We start from the raw sequence: 26,029 nt of genomic DNA on the forward strand, positions 1-26,029 counted from the left end.
CCAGCCAGTGATTTATAAATTCATTCATTCACTTATCCATTCGTTCAATAACTGGGGCCTCCCGCAATGGGCCTGGCATTATCCTAGGCGCTGACACCGAGTTACAGCTCATGTTAAACTGAAATGATATGACGGGTGCTAACACGGTGTTAGCACATGGAGATACCAACCTAATCCTCACGGGGCATGTGGAGGATTCTTAAGGAAGTCAACAAAAGATTCTTTTTTTTTTTTAAGATTTTATTTATTTATTTGACACAGAGAGACAGCCAGCCAGCGAGAGAGGGAACACAAGCAGGGGGAGTGGGAGAGGAAGAAGCAGACTCCCAGCGTAGCAGGGAGCCCGACGTGGGGCTCGATCCCAGGACCCTGGGATCACAGCCCGAGCTGAAGGCAGATGCTTAACGACTGAGCCACCCAGGCGCCCCTCAACAAAGGATTCTTAAGGAAGTCTGTCTATAGGAAGGAAAGCATGGGGTTGGTTTTTTTTTTTTTTTTTTTTTGTCTTTTGGGGTTGTTTTTTATTTATTTATTTATTTTTTGCATTTCTCCACAATTTTTCTTTCAAGAAAACGCAGCTTAATCTCATAAAACTCACCCCCACTATCCTCTACAATATAGCACTCTACAGGACGTCTGTTTGAGTTCTAAAATAGCTTGAGGCAGGATGTCTGCTATGTGACAGTCTCCCAGCTTGGCACAGGAAAAGCAAAATAAATGGGACATCAGGGATATTCAAGAGCTAATGATTTAGTGGGGAAGGGTGACACAAGCTCGTAATCACCTTTACATTGCACTACGGATTTGCTGCGGTGGAGATGTGCAGAGGGTGCCGTGGAAGGTCAAGAGGGCAACACGAGGCCAACCTGGAGATAGGAAAGGCTTCCTGGAAAAGGCCAGGCTTCAGTTGTGTCTCTTCTGGTTCTTTCTGGAGTGATATTTAGTTGCTCATTAAGAAACTTCAAATAATACATGAATATATAAGCCACAGAGTAAAACTCACCCCCAAATCTCTTCACCTCGAGATCGCCAGAGTTGACGTTTTGGTGAATGCCTTTCCAGGCGCATGTGTGTAAGGACAGTGTCCTTTCTATGATCATCATGGAGGTCAAGGAAAAGAGATTAGTTGTTCAAATGCAGCAGTAAACCCACAAAAGACTCACCCAGCAGCCTCACACATGTCTCGCATTTTATTTTAGGGACACGTCAATGAGGTCACGAAACATCTCAGAGAGCGGGATTAAGTCAAGAAACACACAGAATGGGTCTGAGTAAGAGAGATACGGGGCCGCTGCCATTCCAAGGGGTGGGGCGGACACAAAGTGAGTTTCTTCCAGGGAAAGCACGGTTAACTCGAGCTGTGGAGCCCAGACGGCCATTAGATTTACAGCTGTCTGAAGAGGAGCGACATCTTTGCAGGGGTTGAGTTATGACGACTCTCAGTATCGATGAGACTGAGCACCGACCCCGCGTTCAGCGGACAGTCAGGGGATGAGAAGCAGAGGGGAGATGGTGGTGCTTACTGCCTTTATGTAGTTTTCGAAGTCACTTCCAAAAAAGAAGATGAGGTAATAGTTGAATATACCAGCAAGGGACATGAGGAACAGGAACAGTATGATTCGTTTCCCAAATATGTAGCCTGGCGTGCTGGAAGAGAAGGAAAACTGTTAGAAGCAGCAAAATGACAACCAACTTAACAAAAAAATGTTATCAACTTTGAGATACATGGGGTTTGAATTAGAATTCCTTTTACTCAGGAATGCTCCACTTCCTACGAAGAATGGGAGTGTCTCCGCTGTTACTCAACACTCAATATATTTCAAAACCAAGTCAAAAGAGCCTAGAGCCCAAACCCCATCATGGTTAGGGCTCTGCTGGGCAGCTTCTCTGCGCTCTCCCGATTTCCCTGACGGCGTGAAGGTGGTGGGATCTGTCGGCCCGTCACCGGGCGTTCTGACAACAGGGTTCGGAACCCCATCGACTTGTCAGACCCCTTCTGTGGCTGTTCCGCTCCAGGAGTGCCTCGAAAACCGTGCTGGCAGCTGGAGCTAATGTGGGACCTAAGTACCTCCATGAGAGGGGTGCTGGTTTCAATGAGCCAATAAGCCTGGTGGAATCTATAAGGTTCTTTGGCGTCTAAGAGTTCAGTCTCTGGTCCTGAGGCTGCTTGGGATTACCTCATGTTCCCGCTAACAAGAACTGGGCCCCTTGCAATGGAATCAGGCTCTTACATGTTAAGAGAATGGAGGGAGGAGAGATGTTTTTAGTGCATTCATATTCCTCTCTGGAAGGCTCTATCCTGACCTGCTTAGGCAAATCAGCCAGCTGGGGTCAGGAGGCATTTCCCCAGGGATATGTGACCGCCTAATTGTGCGCCGCGGCTGCCCCGGCTTCCCTCCGCACACTCCTCCGTGACCGCTGGGGCTGGACCCATCTGTACCGCACTAGCATGTCCGGGAAGTCCGGCCACGTGGCTCGTTATGGCTGTTAGTAACGACCCCGGCGAGGGCACCCTCTGGCAATCAAGACCTCTCAACCCAAGCAGCCAGCTCAGCGAAACAGGTGAGTCGAAGCTGCTGAGCCCGGGTTTTGACATAATCAGGAGAGAGCAGGATTTGGCAGCCACAGGTTCGACATGAGAAATTGTATCTTTTGGAAATGGACCCCAAAGGTTCACACTGTAACTCCTAACTTTTCTACGCCAAGAGTCTGAAAACCATTCCACGGTGGACTATGTCCCTGCTACTCAACGTGTGGTCCACAGACCAGCAGCATCTGCTGGGAGCTCGTTAGCCAGGCAGTGTCTCACCCTCCCTGGGTTTACTGAATGGGAATCTGCGTTTGACAAGCCCCTCCGTGACCCCCAGGCCGTTAAAGTTTGAGCAGCACTGCTAGCCGCCCCTACCCTTGCTCCTTGGCCAGCTCTAGTCTTCTCTCCTTGGTTTCTTGTTGACTGTCATGCTCGTGACGTGAGACGTTCTATCTCTTTATTGGGGAAAAATACTTGGCTCCTAAAGGGAACATTATGGGGTGAATTGTGTCTCCCCACCAAATCCGTATGTTGAAGTCCTCGCCCCAACACCTCAGGACATGACTGCATTTAGAAACAGAGTCTCTACAGAGGCAACTGAGGTAAAATGTGATCACCCAGGGGGACCCTGACTCAATATGACCGGTGTCCTTACAAGAAGAGAAGGTCTGGACACAGACACACACAGACGGAAGACCATGTGGGGACACAGGGCAAAGACGGCCATCTACGAGCCAAGGAGAGAGGCCTCAGGAGAAAACAAGGCAGCCAACACCCTGATCTCAGATTTCTAACCTCCAGAACAGTGAGACAATCCATTTCTGTTGTCTGAGCCCCCCTCCTCGTCTGTGGTACTCAATTATAGTGTCCCCGGCAGACAAATACACACAGTTACCTGCTAATGCCAATAAGGAAGTCACAGCGTCTAAGTAAGGGATATTTTTTAGCCGGAGAACAGAGGGCTCAGAGAAATTAAATTGTGAAAAGTCAAATATTGTGGTGGCTCAGATTTATCACATGAATGAGGCCACCATATGCTCATTACAGAAACAAGAAAAAGTGATTTGCAAAGCTGTTTCAGAACGTGCTCGAGATAAATCTGTGGTGAGGGATGAAATGGCAGTGCCTGCTGCTGAAATTGTGCAGTGCTTGACTTCGGGCAGCATTTTTCAAAGGCCCCGATGAGGCAGATCGCCCCAAGGAGACGGCTGTGTGGTGCCTTCACTCCTCCCAGGCCGTGTGAGGGGCGTGGGAGGCCGGAGCTCAGCCTTGCCCATCGCCGGCTCGGCTAAGGGTGAAGCAGGTCCCCAGAGCGGCACTTCATCAGCTTCCTCTTTCCGTCTGTCAGGCTTGGAGATGCGCTATGACCCTGGGAGGTGGGCCTGGAAGGACCTGCCCCAGGCTCCGGCGCAGCCACGGAGAGTGCAGAAGGAAGAGCCGGCCACGTGCTGCCTAATTGCACGCTGAAACTCAAGGCATGTCTTTCATTGTTTCTAGAAGTTGTTCCATAGTTCTCTCTAAATGGGGCCGGAAAGGTCAGAATTAAATGAAAGCGCTTGAGGGAGCAGGCGAATTATATCTGTGGCTTCACTGAGTCCCCGGACCGACACTGCAGCGTTGTTAACCTATTTTCCAGGTGGGAAAACTGAGGTCACACAGCCAAGAAGAGGCAGAGTGGGAATTCAAACCTGTCTGTGTGAGGCCACAGTCCTGTTCCTTCTGCCTTCCTCAGGGCTCCTTTGGGCTTCTGAGACTAGGATTTTGTGGCTAGTTTTGAAACAAATGTACCCCCTCTTCCGACACACACACACACACAACATGAAACCTACAGGAAGACATCAAGGAGGCCTTATGACAAACAATTTCCTCTCAGATGTGCCTACAACTTGGAGGAAGAGGAAGTCACACATCTCACTGTGATGGGAGACAGGTGAGCCCAGGCATCAAGGCACCTAAGCCCCGGCCCAGCTCTCTGTCATGTGGCCTTGGGCAAGTTGCTGACCCTCCCTGCCTCACACACAAAATATATGCAAACTGTGGGGAGGAAAAGAGAACTTTATGGTCCCTTCTGGCTTCCAAATTCTGTTCTTTTCAATAAAGAAATACCGCTTTAAACCTGGTAACTTCTAAAGGGAATAAAACTGTAAGGCCCATGACAGCAAGACAGTGTTCCTTTGTTCACCCACAGATCTCCAGTAACTCAGGCCCTCCGGACATTTGTGTCAAATGAATCGCTCTTAGAAAAGAGGCATGAACAGCCTTCAGTGATTCCCGAAGTGTGTGTAGAAGTTGTGAAAATGCGTGTTCCCCGGACTCCCACTCCAGAGATTCCAATTCCATAACTTCAGGGTGGGGCCCAGGAATCTGTATTTTTAACAAGCACCCCAGGCAATTCTGGTGTCATGGGTTGGTAGGTTTCACTTTAGAAACACCAGCCTTGATACCCCTAGACTCACCCCCGGAGTCTAACTCTGATGAAGTAACCCAATGGTCCACATTTGAGGAGGGGGTGGGGAGAGATTCTAAAATGCTGACCCTAAAGGGAAAATGACTAAGAGACACCAGGACTTTTGAAAACTGTGCCCATAATTATTTCTATAGGTTTAGTATTTTGGGCCCGGCCCCTGACTCTAGCAGCCCCCAGGCCTCCTTGAGGGCGAGGGCTCTGTCATGTTTATTGTCATCTCAGCAACTGACTCAGTACCTCGCTGGGGGCAGGTGGTCAGTAAGTATTTTTGGACTCCATGGATGGGGAGTGAATGAGGAGTGAGTGAGCAACCAGGGGAAGGTAGAGTTGGTTAACCTGAGTTCATTGGTCTCAAGAGTTGCCAATCTTTGCCTGTCCACCCCTGGGTTGAGAACTTAAATTGCAGAGGGGAATTTAGTAGGAGTTCCAACAGGGAACAGGCTCTGAGAAGGGAAGAGAGGGCAGCCCAGTGTCAGCCAGGAAGGAAGATGATAAAAGGCAAGTAGTCTTATAATGCCAATCACCGCTGAGTTTGGGCCAGATAGTAGCTTAGAATGAAAGGGGAAGAAACTAAAATTCATTCTTAATGGCATGTAGAGATGCTACAAACTACCTAATCAAGACAGGGAGAAAGGGGTCGGGGAGTAGGATAAGAGCCATTCACTTCTAGGGGGGACAAAAGAGGGGGCTACAAAATCCCCAAAGGGGAGATACATCAAGGAATGTCATGCCTCCCCACTGGACCAAAAAGGACACTAGAACTTCTGATGTGGTTTGGGGCCAAAGCAACTTCTGCAGAGGAGCCAAAGAACTGAGAGCCCAAGGGAGAAATTCCTGGAAGGGTCTCCCTGAGCAGTATCTTCCTCTGTTGGTAAGCCCAAGAAATAAGCAGATCCCAAAGACATGGGGCCACGAAAGCATCTGCGAGTCCAAGTGTGACATGGTCCAGGGACAGCGGTGGACATCCACAGTGGGATCCACAGTGGAAGGGTATTAGCACATAGTTTCTAGAAGGCAGAATTGAAAATCCTCTTGGACCCAGCCACAGAGGCCCCCAGGCGTATCCCCACCTCCAGCTATATTTTGGTCTGGATTAGGATTAGACATTTCATCTCGTAGGTTGCACTTCTGTTGATGGCAATAGCTCAGAACCCTGTATTCGGAAGTACTGTGAGTCCGTGTTTGGTCTCAGCAGGGAAGAGCACCATGATGGATTAGTAATGAAGGCTGTGGACGCAGGAGAGGTGAGAAGACTCCAACACAGCACAGACAGGGGTACAGGGGCTTCTTGCCTGCCTCTCCTGGGGGACGCCAGGCCAGGATTTAAGAGGTTAGGCCAATTACATTTCTACGAGGTCTGGGGAAATCGAATAGTTTTAAGATTTTTAAGTCTCTATCTTATTATTTTTGCCACCTCGGTTCGTTCCCTAGCAGTGATTACCTTGAAAATGAAAAGGGCCTGTGGGTAAATGAGCACGTTTTGTCATGCTGCACAGACTGTCTTAGAATTAAAACAACTTTAAGATCTCAGGCAAGTGGTGACAGACGAAGAGAACAGTGCCTGGGCCAACCCCCTGAGACTTTGGGGAGGAAGACAGGGAGGCCCAGGGAGGCAGCCCAAGAGAGCAGAACCCCCCGATTTCACTGATAGACAGTCCACCTCCCCTCCACCTCTTGACAACAGGTGCTCTCCTGGGGAAAGGCAGAATAGAGGTTTTCCAGGATGGAAGAGGGTAAAGAACGTCATTTATGACAGTGCTGATAAGGATAAGAGACATAATGGAATTGTGGTTTTCGAGGATAAATACGAACGCCACTAGAGAGGCATGAAGAAGAGACGAGCACTGGAAGGAATGGCTGGAAGGGGAGTCGCCCTCCCAGATGCCGCTCACCATCAAGCCCCCCTCACCAGCACCCACCTCCCCCCCCCAGCCATTTAGCTTCACAGGCTCCCAAGGTCCCCAGATGTTAGTGCTTTCACCGGCCGACCTCGCGGGACGTCAGAGCCTTTGTCACCGCGGAAGGATGCTCTCTGAGCGGAGAGCCCATTAGCCACGAGAGAAGGGTGCTATTGTGAGAGAGAGAGGGATGGGAAACCAGACAAGGGAGAGAAATGGGGGGGAAGGCTGGCGTCCGTGCAGGGGCAGGAACCTCCCAGAACTGGAGAGAACAAGCCTGGCTCCTGGAGCCCTCCTGGTACATTAGGAATTCTAAGGAACTGATGGCAGACTAGAACTCGAACGTTTCTTCTGTAAGTATCCTCATTTATTTTATGAACATCCCGACTTCCCAAGCCGGGAAAGTACATCACTGCCGTCTGCAGCTCTCCGTCTGGCGGCATCTATAAGCGATGCGACGGGGACGCTCTTCAGACTCCATCCTTTGCCTGTGAGGGCAGCCTGTTTTGGCAACATTCTTCCTGCTGGTCCCTGGAAGGTCGGTTACTCAAGAGAACTTAGCACAAGGTGCAAGCGTTAGCTCTCGTTTCTTTAGGCAAACAATAAAATGTTTCACTCACCGGAGACCTTGAGAAGCCAGACACAGAAAGTCATTCAAGGCCCAGACTCCAAAGGGTGGGAGTAGAGGGTGTGGGGTTGCAAGAATGTGCAGCACGTGGCATTAAAGCATCCTTTGTGAGCCCAACGCCATGTGGAGGAGTTGGTTACGGGGCACACGAGTCAAGTCCCCCAGCTGCATTTGCAGAGCCCACAAAGTTCAGGGGGTAAAGGATGAGGGATACTAGTGAGCCTTCCCCCTCCAGCCCCAAGTGAGCCCCCAGAGGCTTCAATCTTAGGCAGAATGTGGTTGGGAGCGATCGCCGTTCTTGTTCAAAAAGCACGACTCGCACCCTGGTTCTCAAACAGTCCCCTTGGCCTACCTCTGAGTCCTCTCCCCTAGGTAGCCCACGAAGTACTTCTGCCTCACGAGCAAGTACATCAGTCCGGCAAAGGCAGCGGGAACTAAACGGAGAAAAGGAGATGCCCGTGTGAGTTTCACAGATGCCAGAACATGCCAAGTTAACACAATACTAACGCGGTCACTGTGCAACTAATGTTGGCTGCAAATCTAGCAGAGGCCTCAGGTTCAGGCAGTCGGGGCTGATGGAACTTCAGAAAAAAGCCTAGGGCTGGCAGAAACCTAGATGTTTGATGATAGTACTGTTACTTTCCATTGGCCTCACGGTAGAGTTTACCAAGTGTTTTCCTGCCTGTCATCTAATTTGAATCCCTCCCACGTGACCAGTATCATCTTTTCTATTCCGGATGTGACAACTGGGGCTCGAATGGTCAAGGAGCTTGTGTAAGATTGTCAGGGGGTGTGTGTGGGGGTGGGTGGGTGGGTAGGTGGGTGTGGTCCAGCGCAGAGGCTGGGGGAGCCAGACCTGAACCCCAAGCCCAGCTCTAGGCTGGCTTTCTTAAAAACATACCCTTCCCCTCTGGGCCTCCAGGCAGTTCAATGCTCAACCTTTTCTGAACAATTGCTGCTGATTCAGAAAAGATCTCTAGGGAGGGGCAAAAGAAAAGGACTGCGCCAGGGGGGCGCAGTCCATTGAGCACCCGACTCTTGATTTTGGCTCAGGTCGTGATATCGGATTGTGAGATTGAGCCCCGTGTTGGGCTCCAAGTTCAGGAGGGAGTTTGCCTGAGATGCTCTCTCTCCCTCTGCCCCTCCCCCGCTTGCGTGCACTTGCTCTCTCTCTCCCTCTCTCTCTCTCAAATAAATAATAAATCTTTGGGGGGTGGATCTCTAGGGAGGAAGACTCCTTTTGCCTTCTTGCCCTGTGAGTAACAGCCGTGAGCAGCAGGAGTCCCGAACCTTGGAGCTGAGAGTTAGAAAACCCAACCCCACGAGAACTATTATGATCAGGAGCTAATACTTCACTCATCCTGCATCTGGACAAAGGGCTGACTGTGGCTTTCCTACCTACCAGGAATAATCGTGGGGGTGAAAGAGGTGCTGGGGTATAAAAGCACTCTGGGGGCGCCTGGGTGGCACAGCGGTTAAGCGTCTGCCTTCGGCTCAGGGCGTGATCCCGGCGTTATGGGATCGAGCCCCACATCAGGCTCCTCCGCTAGGAGCCTGCTTCTTCCTCTCCCACTCCCCCTGCTTGTGTTCCCTCTCTCGCTGGCTGTCTCTATCCTGTCGAATAAATAAATAAAATCTTTTTTAAAAAATAAAATAAAATAAAAATAAAAGCACTCCGAAGGCTTCCGGCGTTGTTCCAAAGCCGATAATTGCGTTGACAGAGCACTTCTTATATGTCAGGCACTGCCCCAGGCACTTTGGGTACTTGGGTCTCCAACCCTCCCAGCCGCCTGCTGAAGAGCACATTACTGTCCCCATTTGGCAGATGAGGAAATTGAGGCTCAAGGAAGTCAGTTTGCCCAGAGTCACTTACCAGACCAAAAGACCCACGCGGACAGCCATCTCTGGCCAGCCATCCCCTCTGTGCTTGCCATAGTGCCTGGCACACACTGGCTCTCAAAAATTATTTGTCAAATGAACTTATAAAAGTCAGGAGAGCCAAGGAAAAGGTTGTGAAAAAGAAAACCACAGGCCCAAAATGGCCTCACTTAGGCCAAGGCCCCAAACCAGGGCTTAATCCCTAATCTAACTGCCATTTCAACTTCCCCCAGAAATGTGGTCTTAACCTGCAGTCAGGAATGTTCTGATGGGAGCCAATGAAGTAATAGGCCACGTGGGCCCTCTCCTTCCTTCAAAGGAAGATGAGGTAATCTGCAAGATAAAACCCCCACTCCTCCTTCCCCCTACGGGAAAGAAACCTTGCCTGGAACCATCCTTTTCTTTTGCTATCGACTTTCTTGCCCCGCCCTCCTTCCTATAAAAACCTTCCATTTTGTGCAACCCCTGGGAGCTCCCCTCTGCTTGTGAGGCGGGATGCTGCCAGATTCATGAATCCTTTGATAAAGCCAGTTAGATCTTCAGAGTCACTTGGTTGAATTTTATTTTTTAACAAGGTGGAATTTGAAACCAGGTTTGTATAATTTCAAAACTGTATTGCGACCGCCAGCCCCATCCATGATAACATCTACTGGGCTTCTGTTGTTAGGCCAGACTGGATGAAATGGCCATTTCTGTGGGTCCTAAACAGTCAGGCATTGGCAGTTGGGTGAGGTTCTAGCTGATTTATGTCAGGGGCTTTATGCCCACTCTCTCGCTTAATCATCCCGGGAACTCGATTATTCCTGCTTTACAAATGGGGACACTGACGCACTCCGCCTTGCCTCCCCAAATCCTAGTGTCACGTGCCAGGTAAGAAAACCAAAGCACAAAAGACACTGCTTGTGAGGTTCACGCTATTACCTGAAGGTCACAGAACTGTCACCGTTCACAGTCTGCCCCGGACGAAGTCTTTCCTGGTTTGTCCCAGCTGGACGGCTCCGCTCTAACTTACCGCCCGTCTCTCTCTCAATGGGCAGCTAAACTGAACAAGAGCTGACGGAGTCAGGGGTGGAAAACGGCTGTGCTCACTGCCCCTCCTGCAGAGAACGGTGTGTGCCTCGTGCACCCAGGCTGCTCGGAACAGCAGGAGGGGCACAGTGGGTTCGAATCTGGACTCGAAAATTCTGAGGTTTGGGCAAACCGCTTGTCCTTCTGGGACTTGGGCTCCTGTTCCTGTAAAGTGAAGGATCTGGGCTAGAATGATCGCTGACGTTCCTTTTGACTAAAAAAATTCAGTAATTTACTATAGTCATAAGGAATGACGATGATCAAAGAGGGTTTACGGACGCTTTGGTCCCCTAACGATGCCAACATTTGTTTTGGCTGAAATGCGTGGTTTCCAGGGCTCCAACCCACCTTCCCACTCCCTGTGTATTTATCTAGCTAGAACAACTCGAGATTCATCTCTATCAAGTATCATCTAAGACATAAAAGGAATCATAACTCCTCATATAAGCATAGTTTGACTTGATTTTTCAAGTTATGCCAGACGTGTTTCTCATTTCACTCAGGATAGATAGTGGTAAATAAATAGTGAGTAATGACAGCCTTATGGAGCACAGAAGGAGGCCACATGGTGTCCCTGAAGGAGTTTCTGCGGCCATCCCTCACCTCTGTTCCCTGTCACTGCACCTGATTCTTTTCCTTTCTGGAACTTCTCACTCTCGGCAATAATCTATCCATTCGTGTCTTCCCTGTGGTTCATCTCACCAAGCGTTGTGTGCTCGCTGCCATCTCTTTATTTATCACCGTGTTTCCAAGCGCGGGGCTTGCCGCATAGTAGTTGTTCAATGGATATGCAGCAGATCCATGAATAATGCAGAAAGATACTCGTGAAAAATCCAGGATTTAGCCCAGAAAGACCTGGGCTCTCATCCTGGCTCTGTGTTCACCTGCTGAGAAACTTCGAACAAGTTACCTTATCTCCCTGAACCAAAGTGTCCTCAAAGATACCAGAGGGAGATAATACCCCTCTACCTCCTCTATGAGGTAGGAGAAGATGCTGAGGATTACTTAGCCCCTCGGAGGACACCAGTGGCCTTTTCTTAGGTACGCACCCTGCGGGGCCACGGCATGGAAGCCGGCCAAGTCATGCCAAGCCTCCACCAGGCACCATGCCAAGCTCCAAAGGGAACCAACACACAGGACTCTGGTTTCCATTTCATTTTAAATCGACTCTGGGAGTCAGCCTGCTGAGGTCGGGGCTGTGGGCTGCTGATAACCCGGGAGAAGGCTGGAGACCTGGAATCCAGCCCGTGGCTCTGCAGACACCCGCCCAACGTAGGACCGCCACACTGGGAGCTTATTAGCCTCAGCACCAAGTGACAGCGGGCCCAGAATAGATCCCTCAGGCGCTCTCATTTATAATGCCCTTGTATCAGAGCGAACACTGCTTAAGGATTCTGAGTCACATTTAGCCTTAAACCACCCTTGTCAGTGCCGCAGCTCTCAACCAGCCACCGGGGAGCAAGCATTAGCAATGCATTATCGCACCCGCTCCACCCGGGCCCAGAGCACGCCTGAAACACGACCTCCCGGGGGTTCTCACCTCTCTGGGGCTTCACAGAGCCGAGCTGGAGGTCAAGCAAAGTCTTTTCAACAAAAAGCCTGCACTTGAACCCCCTCAAGACGCACGTTTCAGAAAGAGAACACACAAAGATAAGCCCGAGTTACCTTGGCTGCAGAGAAGCCCCGCACTCCAGAGCACAACAAGGAAAGTAGGGTACGCGTCTACGCAGTTCTGGCTGTAGAATAGAAGTAATAATAATTAGGAGAAGAAAAATCAGTCAGAAAACATGTTACTGCAGCATAGTCTGAAAATCACCTGAAACCCCAAATTGATAATCACCATCACGCGTAAGGCACAAACTCCATTCATAATTCCACTTACATCTACCAATAAGACACGGCTGCCCCATCAGAAATAAGCAGTGGTACAAAGCAAACACACGTTAAGAATCCATTCACTTCCTCGGCGAAGCCAATAGGAGACTTGGTTTCTTGATGGATTCATTTTGGCAGGGTTCCTGCCCCTGGCTGTGCCAAAGTACTTCTTGGAATTGAAAAGTGAGCAACACAGACAGCAGGGTTGTGGCAGCTGTCAGGATGAGGGGGAGGGTAGCCCAACTCAGGAAACCTTTGTCTGCTGCACAAGTCAGCTCAGACCCACAGGCTGGGCTGGGGAGTGAAAGGTGAGCTTCAAGCATTACAGAAACCACAGTCGACTCAGAAAAGCTGATGCTCAGAAAGGTCTCTTGCTGGTAGCGTGATCGCAGCGTGCAGGGTTCAGTCCTGTGGAGGGGCTCCAGGCTCACACCAGCCATCGTGCTGGTGTCTTACACCCTTGGTCTCCTGTAAACTCACTGAGGTCCCGAGAAGGTGCAGGGGTGACTACACACGTTTTCTATGGCTGCTGGAACCAACTCAGTGGCTTCGAACAACACAAATCGCGTGAAGGTCAGAAGTCCAAAATGGGTCTCGCTGGGTGCAATCAAGGTGTGTCCGCACAGCTGCAATCCTGCTGGAGACGCCAGCCAAGAACCCGCTTCCTTGCCTTTCTCAGCTTCTAGGGATCGTCTGCATGCCTTCGCTTGTGGCCCCCTGCCAATCTCAAAGGCAGCGACGAACTGTTCAAGTCTTCCTGACACCGACTTTTCTGCCTCCTGCCACATTTAAAGAACCCTTGTGATTACATCGGGGTCTACCCAGATAATCCAGAATACTGTCTTGATTTCAAGGTCAGCTGGTTAGCAACCTTAATTCCTTCTCGCCATGTAATAGAACATATTCTTGGGCTCCCAGGGTTGGGGTGTGAACGTGTTTGGGAGCCTTTGATTCAGCCTCCCGCAGCTACTCTCATTTTCACACGAGAAACTGAGGCTTGGAGAAGCTGAGTATTCCTGCTCGGCAACACCGAGCGACGGAGTAGCAAAGCCAGGATTTGCATCCTGGGCAGTCCAACTCTAAAACCAGATCTGTTACCTCTTTGACTACGCTAAATAAATAGCGAGTGTCCTCTTGAGAACCGTAGAGTCTAGATCAGGACAACCAATATTCACGTCCACAGAAAAACGACCTTACAAGACGTGGAAGCATGAAAGGATGGGAGGGCAAAGCAACAGAGTGGAAAGGGCACGTGACCAGGATTTGGTCCCTGCCCTGACATCCAGCAGCTGTTTGTCAATGGCAAAGCAATCACTTTGGACTTAGTTTCCTTACCTGAAAAACTAAGAGACTAACAGCAACTCTAAGATCCACATAAACTCTAAGAGTTAATGCTGTAATGAGGTGGTCCCTGGATCAGCAGCATCAGAGGCACCTGGGAACTTGCTAGAACTGCGGATGTTAATGCTCATCTCAGACCCACAGAATTAAGCCCTCCAGGGGTGGGGCCTGGCGATCCTGTTTTAACAAGCCCCTCCAGGTGACTCTGAAACATGCTCACGTTTGCAAACCATTGGTCTACTGTAATTCAAACTGTACAGGTGAAAGCAGAGATGCAGTGTGCAAAATGTATTCAGCCTTTTATCCAAATTCCTTCCTTGGTGTCCTTCATCGGGATCCTTCTTGATCTGTTCTCATGCTTTTCCTCCTAAATCAGCTACGAACTCTTGTTCAGACCGATAGCGTCTCAGGCCTCACTGGTAACCCTGAGAACTCTGGAATGACCAGCCCTTGGTCCATCAACTGCAGAGAACTCAGAGAGGACGGGCTGTGTCTCTGGCCACAGGAAGCTTCATGTGCCTCTGATGATCAAAATATCCTCTATTGGAGAAGTCGATGAAATTAAAGGTAAGGAAGCAGTACTCTATCCTGAGCTACAGGCACAGGGGAGAGGGCAGAGCTCTGCAGACCTTCCAGGTGCCCAGCGGGTTCACCGTGTCTAGTGGATACAGTAGGAACTCTGAAGGGCGGGAGGCAGAACGAATTTATTATTTGGGGTGAAGTACTGAGTGAATAAACAGGTCCTATGTACAGCTACGGAGCACGAGCATCGTTATCTATTCTTACATGTCAGAGGCACAAAACCACAGCCTTGGGACTCAGCATGTGATCCATTTCCCAGTTCAAGAAAAAGTGGGAGGACATCCCTTGCTTGACTGAATAATGTTCTACGTCTGATGGTACCTAATCCCTGATGCTCCCGCAGTTTGAAAATTTATTAATACCAAGATCTCCCCTGCTCCTTCTCATGCTCATGCTTCTGTTTTTGTTTGTTTTTAAGTACTGGTTTCGTCTGGGTGATGCAAAATTTTTAAAAAATTCTTAATTATCTAAGGAATTTGCTCATTCAAAAGAATGGTATAGTAATGTGACATTGAATTGGTCATTCAATCATTCTTCCTATTGTCTTAAGTCACCTTGGTCCCCAATAAAAATGGTCTGTCTGGAGTTAAATGAAATTCTCCCAACTTTAAGAGAACAGGCTCCTTCTCTGGTTTTCCAGAATATACCCAGAATCCTGCCCCTCGCTCTGGCTCAAGCCAGTCCTTCTCTGCTCCAGGATCTCTGACATGTCTTCTCCCCACAGCTCCACGAAAGATGCCCCTCCTTGACAGAGGGCCGCGGCTGGGCCGAATTCAAGTAGCCTTGGTCAATGACACGGCTGTCTCTTGAGATGGAGCCTGGCGAACGCTCACATGGTCTTTATGGTCACAAAGCCTCTAGACGTCTAGTCAGCCGCTGTGTGAGCATGGGTACATTTCCTAGCCTCGCTGAGCCTTGGTTTTCCTCATCTATAAGAGGTGAGTGGAGACATCAGTAATTACCGTCCTGGCTCGTGAAAATAAAATGAGATAAAGTCGTGTCTGACTCATAACAAGCTTTCAATAAATGGTGGCTATTACTGTTCTAGAGTCTTCCTTCTTAAATCCCCAGTGGAAATGTCTTTTCTGCTGACAAATTAGCATTATTCCAAATTTTCTTTTGTGGGGAGTTTTGTACCATTTTTTTTCTGCAAGACAAAACTGACAAACCCGTCTTGGCTCTCACTTCTTGCGGTCCAATTCGGAGGTGCTTGCCAGGTTGGTCGACAATTCGCTGTGCCGCGTTCCATCTGATGCATTACACTATCAATGTTTTCACGGAGAAAAGGACTTGTGTTTTCCCTCTTGTTTTTCTCTACCTCTGGGAATCAGATACAGAAGTACTTACACAGTGTTTTGTTAGTTTGGATTAACTTAAGTAAATATCACTAACAATAGTAATAGTATCACTACTAACCAATAGGATTAATGTAGATCTATTACCTTCAAATTATGTACGAGTCCACCCCACTGAGGAGTGAGCGTGAAGTGGATTTTGAGAAGTGCAGGGGAGAAAGGACATTAGGGTGGCGTTTCCCAAAATGCATTTTGTGAAACACTAAACCCTTGATATGCTTTGCAAAAAGAAAAAAAAGGAGGGGGTGTGGATCTGTAGTTAAAAAAAAGATTTCCCTTTCTTGGAGAACCAAGAATCATAATGTTCCTCAGTCCATTAAAAGTTCTCAAAAGTCTTTCTGTCCAGAACTTTTTCTTCTCTGTGACTTGTGTTATCAGCCCACGAACTTGTAATCTACGGAACACACGTCAGAAATTTACATTTCTCCATTGCAACCTGCGCTTACCTGCACTCCTGGGGAAGAATCTTTGGCCAGTTAACTGAGCTTGTCCTCCAGAAACCAACCTTTGTTCTAGCTGTGCTCCTCATTTGGGAACAGGGCTTTGAATTATGTTTTATACACATGAACGGAGAGTCAAGGTCAAGATTCTTTTTGTCTCTTAAACCCTGACTCAGTTCTGCCCTGGTGGGTAGTGGGTGATGGAAAAGACCATTAACCGAGGCCAGGTTGGAGCTGATGGGCCACACCTCGCTGCAAGGTCGGTGTATCAACTGCCCCCAAACCTGGAACCATCTGGATCCATCAGCAGTCATATTTTGTGCTGAAAAATAAGCATCAGGCTTTTCAATCCACCAGCGTCATTTATCCTGTTATGCTAGTTTCTCTTGGTAGCCGTGGTCTGGAAACATTTATGATCTCACACCCCATCAACCAGAAGATTTGATCACACAACCCTGTGGCAGGTTTAAGACACACTCTGCTTTCAACCTGTGTATTAAACATGAGTAAAGCTTAATTTCTTAGTTTTTAGTTACCAAGATTAAATACGCGTTCTTTTCTTTTTGCAAATGCATGGCTCAACCTGCACCCTCTTGGGTGCTTTTGGAGGCCCCTGGGGAAGCTACCACTGGAGGAGAAACCGCTGGACCAACACAGCCTCCCGGCGGACACAAGCAGACTGGGTGCCGCCCGTCTCGCCGGCGCGCAGTAGCCTGCAGCCCTGATCTTTCCGCCCTTCTATCAGCCACCGCAGGCACCAGACCGCTTGTTGTTAGCTGGCTCAGGGAGGAAGTGGTCTCAGTAACAGAACCACAGCAGTGCCTGGGCAACCTTCGTCTAACAGAAAATTCTCCTTTTCTCCCCCTGAGTTCTTACCTCCCCACAGCTCCCTCTCCTCCTCATTCTTCTCGCTCTCCTTTCCCAGAGGTCAAGAGGTACAGACGCGTGGGTTTGGAGAGCTGGGCTGCAGCGACCACACCAAGGAGACCCCCCCGGGCAGCAAGAATGTCCCACCACTCTCCTCTGGCCCCTTCTTCCAGCAGGAACCCTACACCATTACAGAACTTCCAGACCGCCCTTCCAAATGACGCAGTGCCACCGCCACCAAAGGGCACTTCTGCAATCTGGGGGCTGGCCCGGGGGGCCAGGTGTGAGCACAGAGCGAGCCCACGCCTGGGGCAAATGGCAGAAACTGAACCGCTTGGCCTGCTCCATGTCGTCTTCGTTGCTGGCAAAATGGAAACTTGACGTCTCGCAAGGTGTGGTGGAATATTCCACTGCAGGCCAGCTGCCCTGTCTAACTGCCCCAGAATGGACCAGCTGAGTTTATGGGAACACAACATAACCAAGAATAATGCAGTGATCTGAGCAGAAAGAAGCTTCTCTTTCCAAACTGAAAAGTATTAATGCTGCCTTTGTGTTGTTTTCAGAGCGGTTTTGGTGTGGCCCCTGATCGAAGACTCCTTCTTTGCACCTCTCGCACATGGATGCATCTGAGGGGTGCCTCACAGGTCCCCCTGCAAATGGCACAAAGCCACCGATGTACCCTACATACATTCCCTACCCTCCTTTCAACGTAAATGTCTAAAATGGCTTAAACCACATCTTCAAACTTCTTCGATTGAGTCTGAGAATTCATACATTGGAGGCCCAAATGTTAAAAAGAAATCTCCCTGTAGGGAGTTCAGCAGAGGATTTCCTTGAGATCCGACTGCTGGAATGACCCTGAACAGGACTGCTTAGTCCGAGGAAGGGGGACCAGAGCAGGTGGCGAGGGCCTCAGGGAGGGGGAGGTCTTGGAGGGACTGCGAACACTCAGGAGCAGCCTGAAGCCCCGAGGCCAAAAGGCGAAGGGCCCAGAGAGGGTGAGGGGACCCGGACATCCGCCTGTAATTTCCTTGGGTGTCCATGACTGCCCCTTTGGACAGATCTCTGGGGGCCATCAGAGTCACCTCTGAGTTAAGACTGAAGGCCGGCTCCTTAGCCAGCTCATAGCTGCAGCCTTTCCTTCTGACAGGCCCCTCGTCACAGGCACAGAGAAGCAGACAGGCCACTGCCTGAAACTGCTGTTCAAATACATTCTGCATAAAGGAAAAAAATGAGTGTTTGAATAACATCCATTCAGATTTGCATCCCAAATAGCTCCCATCTCCTTCACGGAGCCGGTCAGGTGTTTTCAAGCAGCCTTTTTATTCAAAAGTAAACAATGGGGTGGGGGGAGAAATTGCACAGTTCCCCCATTCTTGCTGTTCTCGCTGCGGTTGCTCAAAGAGACCGGGCGTTATGCAAGGTCCTGCCACACCTCCAGATGTCCACCGAGTAGGACACAAGGTGCAGTGAGCTGGAGGCCGCCGCCATCCGGTCCCACCTGCTGCTTCCCAAGCCAGAGATGAGTAATGGCTGGTTTTCATGGGAGTACTTCTGCTCTAATTCCCAGGAAACCGGTAACACTGTGACCCCATGACTGGCTCAGAGGTTTCTGGAGCAAGGGGGAGCTGTGGCGATCACACGTCTCACCACCCCCACCCCCAATATCCCCAATTCCCTTCTTGAAACACGAGCACTTCTTAAGACGAAGTGCTGTCCACAATCCATTCCCATCCGCCCAGGTGAGGTTCAAGCTTCCCTGGGAGCTCTGCCTCCCCGGCACTCTGAAGGTTGGCCCAGACAGACAGGTAGCCTCGACAGTGGTGTTCACTCTGGTAGGGAGGCCCCCGTGCCCAGGGCCCCACTCTGTTAGTTTGCAATATCAGGGTTTGGACTCACTTGGCAGTGTAGACCCGCTCAAAGGCAAGTGTTCCCGTTCTCTGGAAGCTCCGCCCATTCTGTGTCTTGCTTTCATGCTCCACCTTGTGGGCAAAGAACCCTGGCAGAGAGAAAGGTTTGGATCTGGTTTATAACGGGCAAGTTCATGAGCCTGGTGTCCCATTATTTTACTAGAACGTCAAATGTTCCCTCTGTGTCCCCTCCAAACAGCCCTAAATGTCTTCCATCAAATGTCATTTACCCAAAATTCATTCAACAGCTATCTCTACAAATCACAGCACTTGGTGACGGTGAAGTGACAGTGAGCAAGACACAGCCCCCACTTTCGAGGATCTTACAGTCGAAGGAAATAAACACACAATTAGAGCAGAAATTGCACTCTAGTGATTCATGCTAGGATGAAACTGAGTGAGAACATGAAGCCATCGAGGCTCCAAGAGGAAACTTAATTCAGTGTTGGGATCACAGGGGAAGCAACATCTACGATGAGATCTACCGAACGAGTAGGAATTAGCTAAAGCGATGGAGGGGGCAACAGAAGAGATCACCCCGCTCAGGTGGAATGGAATATGCAAAGGTGCAGACGCAGGCTCTGTCTTCCGTCTGCTACGTCCAGCCTATGATGGGGGAAATCGGGAGCAGGGAGTGGAAACCGGCAGAATTACAAATGAGGCCAAAGAGGTAGATGGTGATTTGTTCTTTGAAAGACATTTTTCTTTGTGACTTGCCACATGCCAGACACTTAGCTTGCATCCGAGAACAAAACAGACAAAGAACCTTGGCCTGGGGAGCTTGTGTTCCAGCAAGAGTGGAAGAGGAGACAGACCGTACACAGGGAACAGGACACTAACGTTAAAATTATACGGTGTGCCGGATCGTGGACAGAAGAGAAGCCAGAGCAGCGTAAGGAGCCGTGTGACGTGCTCACAGGGTGGACAGAGTGAGAAAGCAGTAAGTGAGCCCAGGCCTGAAGAAGAGGAGAGTGGAGAAGTGCCTACTGGATTTGGCAGTGTGACCGTGACCTTGATGAGAGCCATGTTAAGAAAATCAGAACTGTTTCCCATCTCACGAGCAGCAAGGAGTTCCTGACAGGTGTAAGCTGAGGAATGGTGTGAGGCAGGGAGCCACTCTGTCTTCTGCTTGGTGAGTGTCGAGAGGGCTCAGGCCCACGACAGGGGGAAGATAGGAGGGAGCCGACTAGGGTGCTGGCTGTGGGGTGTGAGGGGTGCCGAGGGGCCGGAATCCCGAGGGTTTGTCTATAGATTGAATGGGGGTGGGGGAATGAAGTTCTCCCTCACCTCCCTCCTGTTATATTCCTTTACTCCTATTTCAAGAATATCAGGGGTCCTGTGGGATTCCTTTCCATCAGCTTCATATTAGCTTCCTCAAAAATATGTCAAACAGATGCCTTATCAACCGTATATATGAATAAAAGCCTGTCCTGGTTTTCTTTTGGGCAAAAGTACAGTCCTGCCTAGCAACGTGCCTGTCGGGAGCATAGCTGCAGGGCCGCTGTACGAAGGGGGCGTGGGCCATCCTCCAGGCACTCCGGCAGCCTGACATCTACTCCCTTACCGGGCCTTGCGCCAACGCCGCGAAGTGGGCAGTGCTGTTCCCGCTTCGTAGAGAAGGACGCAGTGACTCGGGGAGGTCGGCTGGCTTGCTCAGAGTCACTCCGCTGGGGAGCAGTGCAGCTGGGGATTCAAATCCAGGGGGGCAGATGAGGATGGGTTTTTCCCCATTACTGTCACGTTGAAGCTTACCGCAGGGCTTACATCAGCCACGCGGGGTTTAAGTACACATCTGTCTCTTCTGAATGTCTCTTCTTACCACAAAATGCAGTAGAAAATTCTGACCATTGTCTTTCTAGAAGCCAACGGGATGGCCCTTGCCTCTGAACACGTCGCAGAGACGGTATTAAGAAAGTCAGAGGTTATTTCCACAACCAGCGGCACCCCTCGGCTGTACTTCACGGCATCGGCCTTTCTTCTTCCTCTCCGTGCTCACAGAAACCAACCCCTTCCTCTTTTCCAAAGCCTGCCTTCTACCTGTGACCTTGAGCCCATTTCTGCCACGCCTTCCATCAGTGTTCTCGCCATTTCCTGAACCTTCCCTCTATTTCTTCCTCCTTCTCTTGACCCTAGAAACAGACTCGGATCTTTCCTACCCATCAGACAAAACAGAAGCAAGCCTTCCTCAGTCCACCAAGCTCTACCTCTTCCTCCTGCTGAGCTAAACTGGAAAGAATCTGGCTTCCTTTGCCCACTCCTCACCGCCCACTCACACCCCACGCCCGCGTTATCCTCCACGGGGCCACAGAAACCTCGCGTGCAGAGACCATTAACACACTTATCTGGGCTATCTGCTGACGGTAGGCCAAACCAGAGAGCGCCAGAGCCAGAGACACGGAGACAAAAGGCTGCAGGCCATTCCTGAGCGCCTACCACACACTGGGCCCTGCTGGCTCCTTGCCCTCGGGTACCCCGTGCAGAACCTCCAAGAAGCACATATGGAAGTTATCATAGCTCCACTTCTCAGTGGAGGAATCCGAGGGTCAGAGAAGCCAACTAACTTTCTCAGGATCACGTACAAAGATCTGGAGATTTTAGTTAAGCACAAAGTTAATAGGTGCCAGCAGTGAGATACAAGTGTTCAAAGAATAACACACCCATGACTATTTTCGTAGAACTGATGTCTGGATCTCAGGAACTGTTTCCCTGTACAGCAAGCGTCTATCATCTGCGTCTTAGAGAGCACAGGGCAAGATGGGTGGGAGGGGGGAACCCAACGATAAGGGACCCTGGAAACCAAGTGACCTGAGAAATGATGCGTTGAAGGCAGGATGGTACAACCGACTCCATAAGCCTAGAAGAGCAAGCATAGTCCAAGCTTTTCCAGAGAATAGACTCAGGACCAGGGGCCGGAAGTTATAGGGCAGGAGAACTCCTTGAGGAGAGTGCTTTTGAATAAATGTATCTGAGGCAATACACATAGCGCAAGCATCTACTTTTTGGAACGATTCGAATCCCAGTTTCACCCCGACTGGCTCTAGGACTTTCAACCAACGGGCTAGCCTCTCCAAGCCCCACACGCTTCTCTGTAAAAGAGGAATAAGAATAGTGTCTATTTCACAGGCTGCAAGGATTCGGTGAGGTATTATTCCCAACACAAAGCAATGTGCTTGACACAAAGCAAACTCTCAATACGCCTGACGATGGGAAGGGCAAGCTCGGTAGGTCGTGAGCTCTCTAGCGCGGGAGGGTTCAGGTAGGAGCTGCTGAGAATGGTGTAAATAAGATTTCTGCTATGGGGCACTTCATGAGTCCTGTTTGTAAAGCCCATCCAACCCTAGGTTGGGTTGTTAGGTCTTCCAATATGGTGCCCATGAGATTCATTATGAGTGTGTGTGTTGGGATGGGAGTACCAGGAATGGCATGGGAAGACAGACGCTCACTACCAGCTTTATATCCCTCCTTACCACTATTCTCACAAACCCTCGTGTCCACAGAGCCATCGTGTCTTCCCTTTCTTGGCTTCACAGTAAGAAGAGAGTGGAGGAGAGAGGATGATGTCAATTCCCACCACCTTTCCGTACAACCAGAAGGGCTGTGGGAATGGCTCTCCTGCTGGAGGACATCTTTTCTCTGCTGTTGCCATTCAGGCTTCCATGCACGAGGCTCAGTGCCCTTCCCCTCGGCTCACCCTCTCCTCTCAATCTCATTAAGTTTGGCTTCCTATGGAAATCACTTTCCCCAAATCTGTGTTTTGCAGGTTCGCTGAGTGTCAACGCTGCCGGCACCTTGGCATGAGAAGCTGGAGGCTCTCTGGACGCTATTCATAGGGAATGCATCTATCTATACTCCCTGGGAAACCAGGCTTTGGTGGTTCTGGCCCAGCTTTCTTGGAACGATGTAGTTTAAACTCGTTCTGTGCTTCCAAATCTGTGTTTTGCTGGATCAAGCTGGAGGAGGGCCACAGGTTCAAAGATCTTGATGACTAAAGAATGTTTAAGAGTCAGAGGAGGAAGTTCCACCAGGCGGGCTGGGCTCTGGCCTCTTCCCAGGAAATGAGGTTCACATAGTGTACAGAGAGCACAGACCCTGGATACCATCATGGACACAGGCGGACGGGACCTCTGTGTCCTGGGACAAAGACAAAGCATGCGGTGCCTGGCAACAACATGTAAATATTCCTTAAAACTAACAGGAAGTGTTTGAAATGGCATTTTGCAGGGCAGGAGGAGAAAGGAGCCGTTTTTGCATATTTTCTGAACTCTGTAAGGAAGATCCATGGTGGCAAGGTTGCGGTTAATTAGAATTGCAAAGAGAGGCTCTGGACATGCACTTGAACCTTTGTGTTTACCTGAAAACTCATGGTGCAAGCAAGTACAGATGTTCTCTCCCAAGTCAGTGGAATTTTTCTTGTTCCCCACCATGGGCACAGTTCACAGTTACAAATAAAAGGCCTCACCCAGTGGTCTCAGCATCACATGGCAGTCTAAGGTCTCTGGCTCAGAGGGGAGTGCGGCTGGGCTGCTTCTATGGCTACAAAACAGCAGCCGGTTGTCCCTTCCCCAAGCAAGGGTGCGCCAGGGCTGTGCAAAGTCACTCTTCCCCCACCCCCCACGCCCCGCATTGCCCTAGCGGCTCACAGGGGGCTGGGGAGGCCAGAGGACAGGATGTGGCCACCATGGAGGGTCTGCCCAGCCTGAAAAAGTCTCCAGCCCAAAATGGGAGCTCCACTCAGGTCCATGCTTGTATCTCCCCAGCAGGAAGCCTCCATCCTGCTCATCAGTTGCTGGGCCTCTATTAGCGAGGTCACTGTGCTCTGTCACTATCTATCTGCAATGGCTTGTCAAAAGTCATGGCCCTTAGATTGCAGGGGTTAAGACTCAGACATTTGGCCAGCTATAATCTCTCCTTCCATACTGTACCAAGGAAGAAGACTTAATCTCATTGCCAAAAATAATTAGGAACCTCACTGTCCTTCAAGTCTGATCAGGGTTTGTTCTGCCACTAGGGAGAGAGCCCAGGACCCACTCAACAGACCAAGGCTGGGTTCTGCATCTTGGGAGAGATGAAGGGACTCCGTACTCGCAATAGGAGACCCTGCAGCCTCCCGCAAGTCAGCTCTGAACCAAGAGCGAGCAGCTCAGGGTGAGTGCCAACCTTCCAGCGAGCTTAGCCCCATCCACACAGGCAGGTGATGGGGCACTGACTCCCGGGTCCACTGAGATTGTCAGCTACATTGCTACTTATAAGGGGAAGGGCCAGAGGGGAGACCCTACACAGAGGTGAAAAAGCAGTGCCCACCCACCCAGGCAAAACTGCCTCCACAGACCCCAGAAGGGTCTTTGAAGGCTTCCTGTTGACCATGCTTGGCCATCTTTTCTCCCTATCTTTTCCTTTCCTGGGGGCCCCGCACCATAGCGATAGCCCCAATAAAGCCAAGACAGGGCCCAGCACAGCCGGTCCTGGTAGGTGTATGCAGGTTGAATAAATGAATCCCTGGCTGATGTGCAAGACCAAGGGAGCTCATGGTCCCCGCGTGGAATAACAATGGCTTGAGGAATGGCAGCCTGAACAACCCCTTTGCTCTCTCTCTGAGCCGTAACTTGATGGTGTGGATTTAGTATGAAAATGTTTGGGTCAAAAAGCTGCCAACTGCTGTTCCGTGTGGGAAACATACACGGAGGAGCCAAGTTGGGCCTCTCTGGTGTGGGGAGGTCTCAGGGAAGGCCTAGTCTGCGTTCAGAAGGCGAATCCTCAGCCTCTGTCCACATTCAAGCTGGGGGGAAAATAACAGGATACCCCAAACTGGTTAAATACTCAAACTTCCAAGTGTGACAGTGTGGGGACACGCAGTGATGACCATTAGGTTACAGCAGCTGCCCTTAATAATTCCTCCCCTTTTTCCTCTAACTTAATAAACTACAAAACACAAAGCCAGTGGAAACATGTATAAAAAAGTCTGTGGCAGTCCTAACTCAGAACTGCAAAGAGAAAATTCTACACGGTCTTGTCTTTTTCAGGTCTGGGTCCCTTTCTTGGTTTTTTAAGTGCTAGCAAGGTTAATGGAAATGCAGACCCTACGCAAGAAAAACGCTTCCTCTCTCTGTTTATGTAAATATATAATGCATAGGAAAAATGCTTCAAAATTATACATTGCTAGAAAATAAAAGGAAGTATTACAAAGAACCTGTTTTTCCACAAGGAAAAAAAAAGAGCAACATCAGATAAAAGAATGATAAGGTGATTTTTCCCTCCCACCTCCCCAATTCACATTTTTTTTTAGCCTACAGGTGACAGATAATCTCAGTTGCACTGAAGTCAGCCCAGCCACACTTACTAAAAGCCCAGTGTCTGAGTAAACATGTACTTCTAGGCTTTTTGCCTCCCACCCGGTCTCTGGCCACAGTAATTAATAGTTAAAATGCTGATTGCAGACACTTCAGTAAGGATTTGGATAAAGCCTCTAGGCTGTTGCCCTGGCTCTGCAAACATGGTTAGTCACCACCATTAAGGTGAAAGGAATACCAGGAGAAGGAAAACCCCGAATGCATGCAAAAATGCACACGCTCGCTACATTCAAAGAAAAAGAAACAAATAACAAAAGAAGGCAAAAGTGGGCCAAAGTGCACACAGACACACAGACGGGTGTCAGCCTGACTTTCCAACAACTGGAAAACAAAATCCACACTTGCCCCCCCCCCCAAGTGAGGACCCTCCCTTACCGTTCTGGACCACGCTGATGAGGGTGACGATGGCCAGCAGGACAATGTTGCCCACGGCTTCTTGATCCATGTTTGCTTCGGGCTCCCCGGGGAGGACTGATGGCTCCAGTGTGGTGGCGGGCACCCAGGCCTGCGCGGTGCAGAAAGGGGAAGTGAGGGCCCGCACTCTGTCTTTCATCATTAGAATTTCCGAAGGTCCCAGCACAAACAGTGACTTCTTTCTCTCTCTCTCTCTTTCTCTTTTTTTCACTAGCCACCAAAGCTCCCTGGCTATGTGTGACCTGCCAGGGGAAGCAGAGCTTGGAAGAGAAGCAGGAAAGGAAGAAAAAATGAAACTTGGGTTTTATTTATAGAGCACCAAAAAGATCTGGGTTTTGAGAGCTGCCTTTCTTTTCTTGAATTCCCAGGGGAAAAAATGGAAAACTTCACACATGGCAGGGTCCAGAGTGGCAGCCACATAATAAGGGC

General features: G+C 49.8%; 1 protein-coding gene across 2 annotated transcripts; it reads right to left on the reverse strand.

Annotated features, from left to right (window-relative positions):
- Positions 1 to 1,177: 1,177 nt before the first annotated feature.
- ALOX5AP (arachidonate 5-lipoxygenase activating protein) lies at positions 1,178 to 25,691 on the reverse strand. Of its 2 annotated transcripts, none has more exons than XM_045797014.2 (5): positions 25,562 to 25,691; positions 18,829 to 18,928; positions 12,135 to 12,205; positions 7,876 to 7,957; positions 1,178 to 1,647 (listed from the first exon to the last, which is right to left on the reverse strand). In XM_045797014.2, the coding sequence occupies exons 1-5, from the start codon at positions 25,629 to 25,631 to the stop codon at positions 1,485 to 1,487; spliced, it is 486 nt and encodes a 161-aa protein (XP_045652970.1). In that variant the 5' UTR covers positions 25,632 to 25,691; the 3' UTR covers positions 1,178 to 1,484. The 2 variants fall into 2 exon arrangements, with proteins under 2 accessions (XP_045652970.1, XP_045652971.1); XM_045797015.2 differs by lacking the exon at positions 1,178 to 1,647 and adding an exon at positions 6,958 to 7,522.
- Between the last annotated feature and the right edge of the window lie 338 nt (positions 25,692 to 26,029).

Source organism: Ursus americanus, chromosome 10, assembly GCF_024610735.1.
Source record: "Ursus americanus isolate L20-20 chromosome 10, mUrsAme1.1.p, whole genome shotgun sequence".
Classification (NCBI taxonomy): Eukaryota; Metazoa; Chordata; class Mammalia; order Carnivora; family Ursidae; genus Ursus; species Ursus americanus.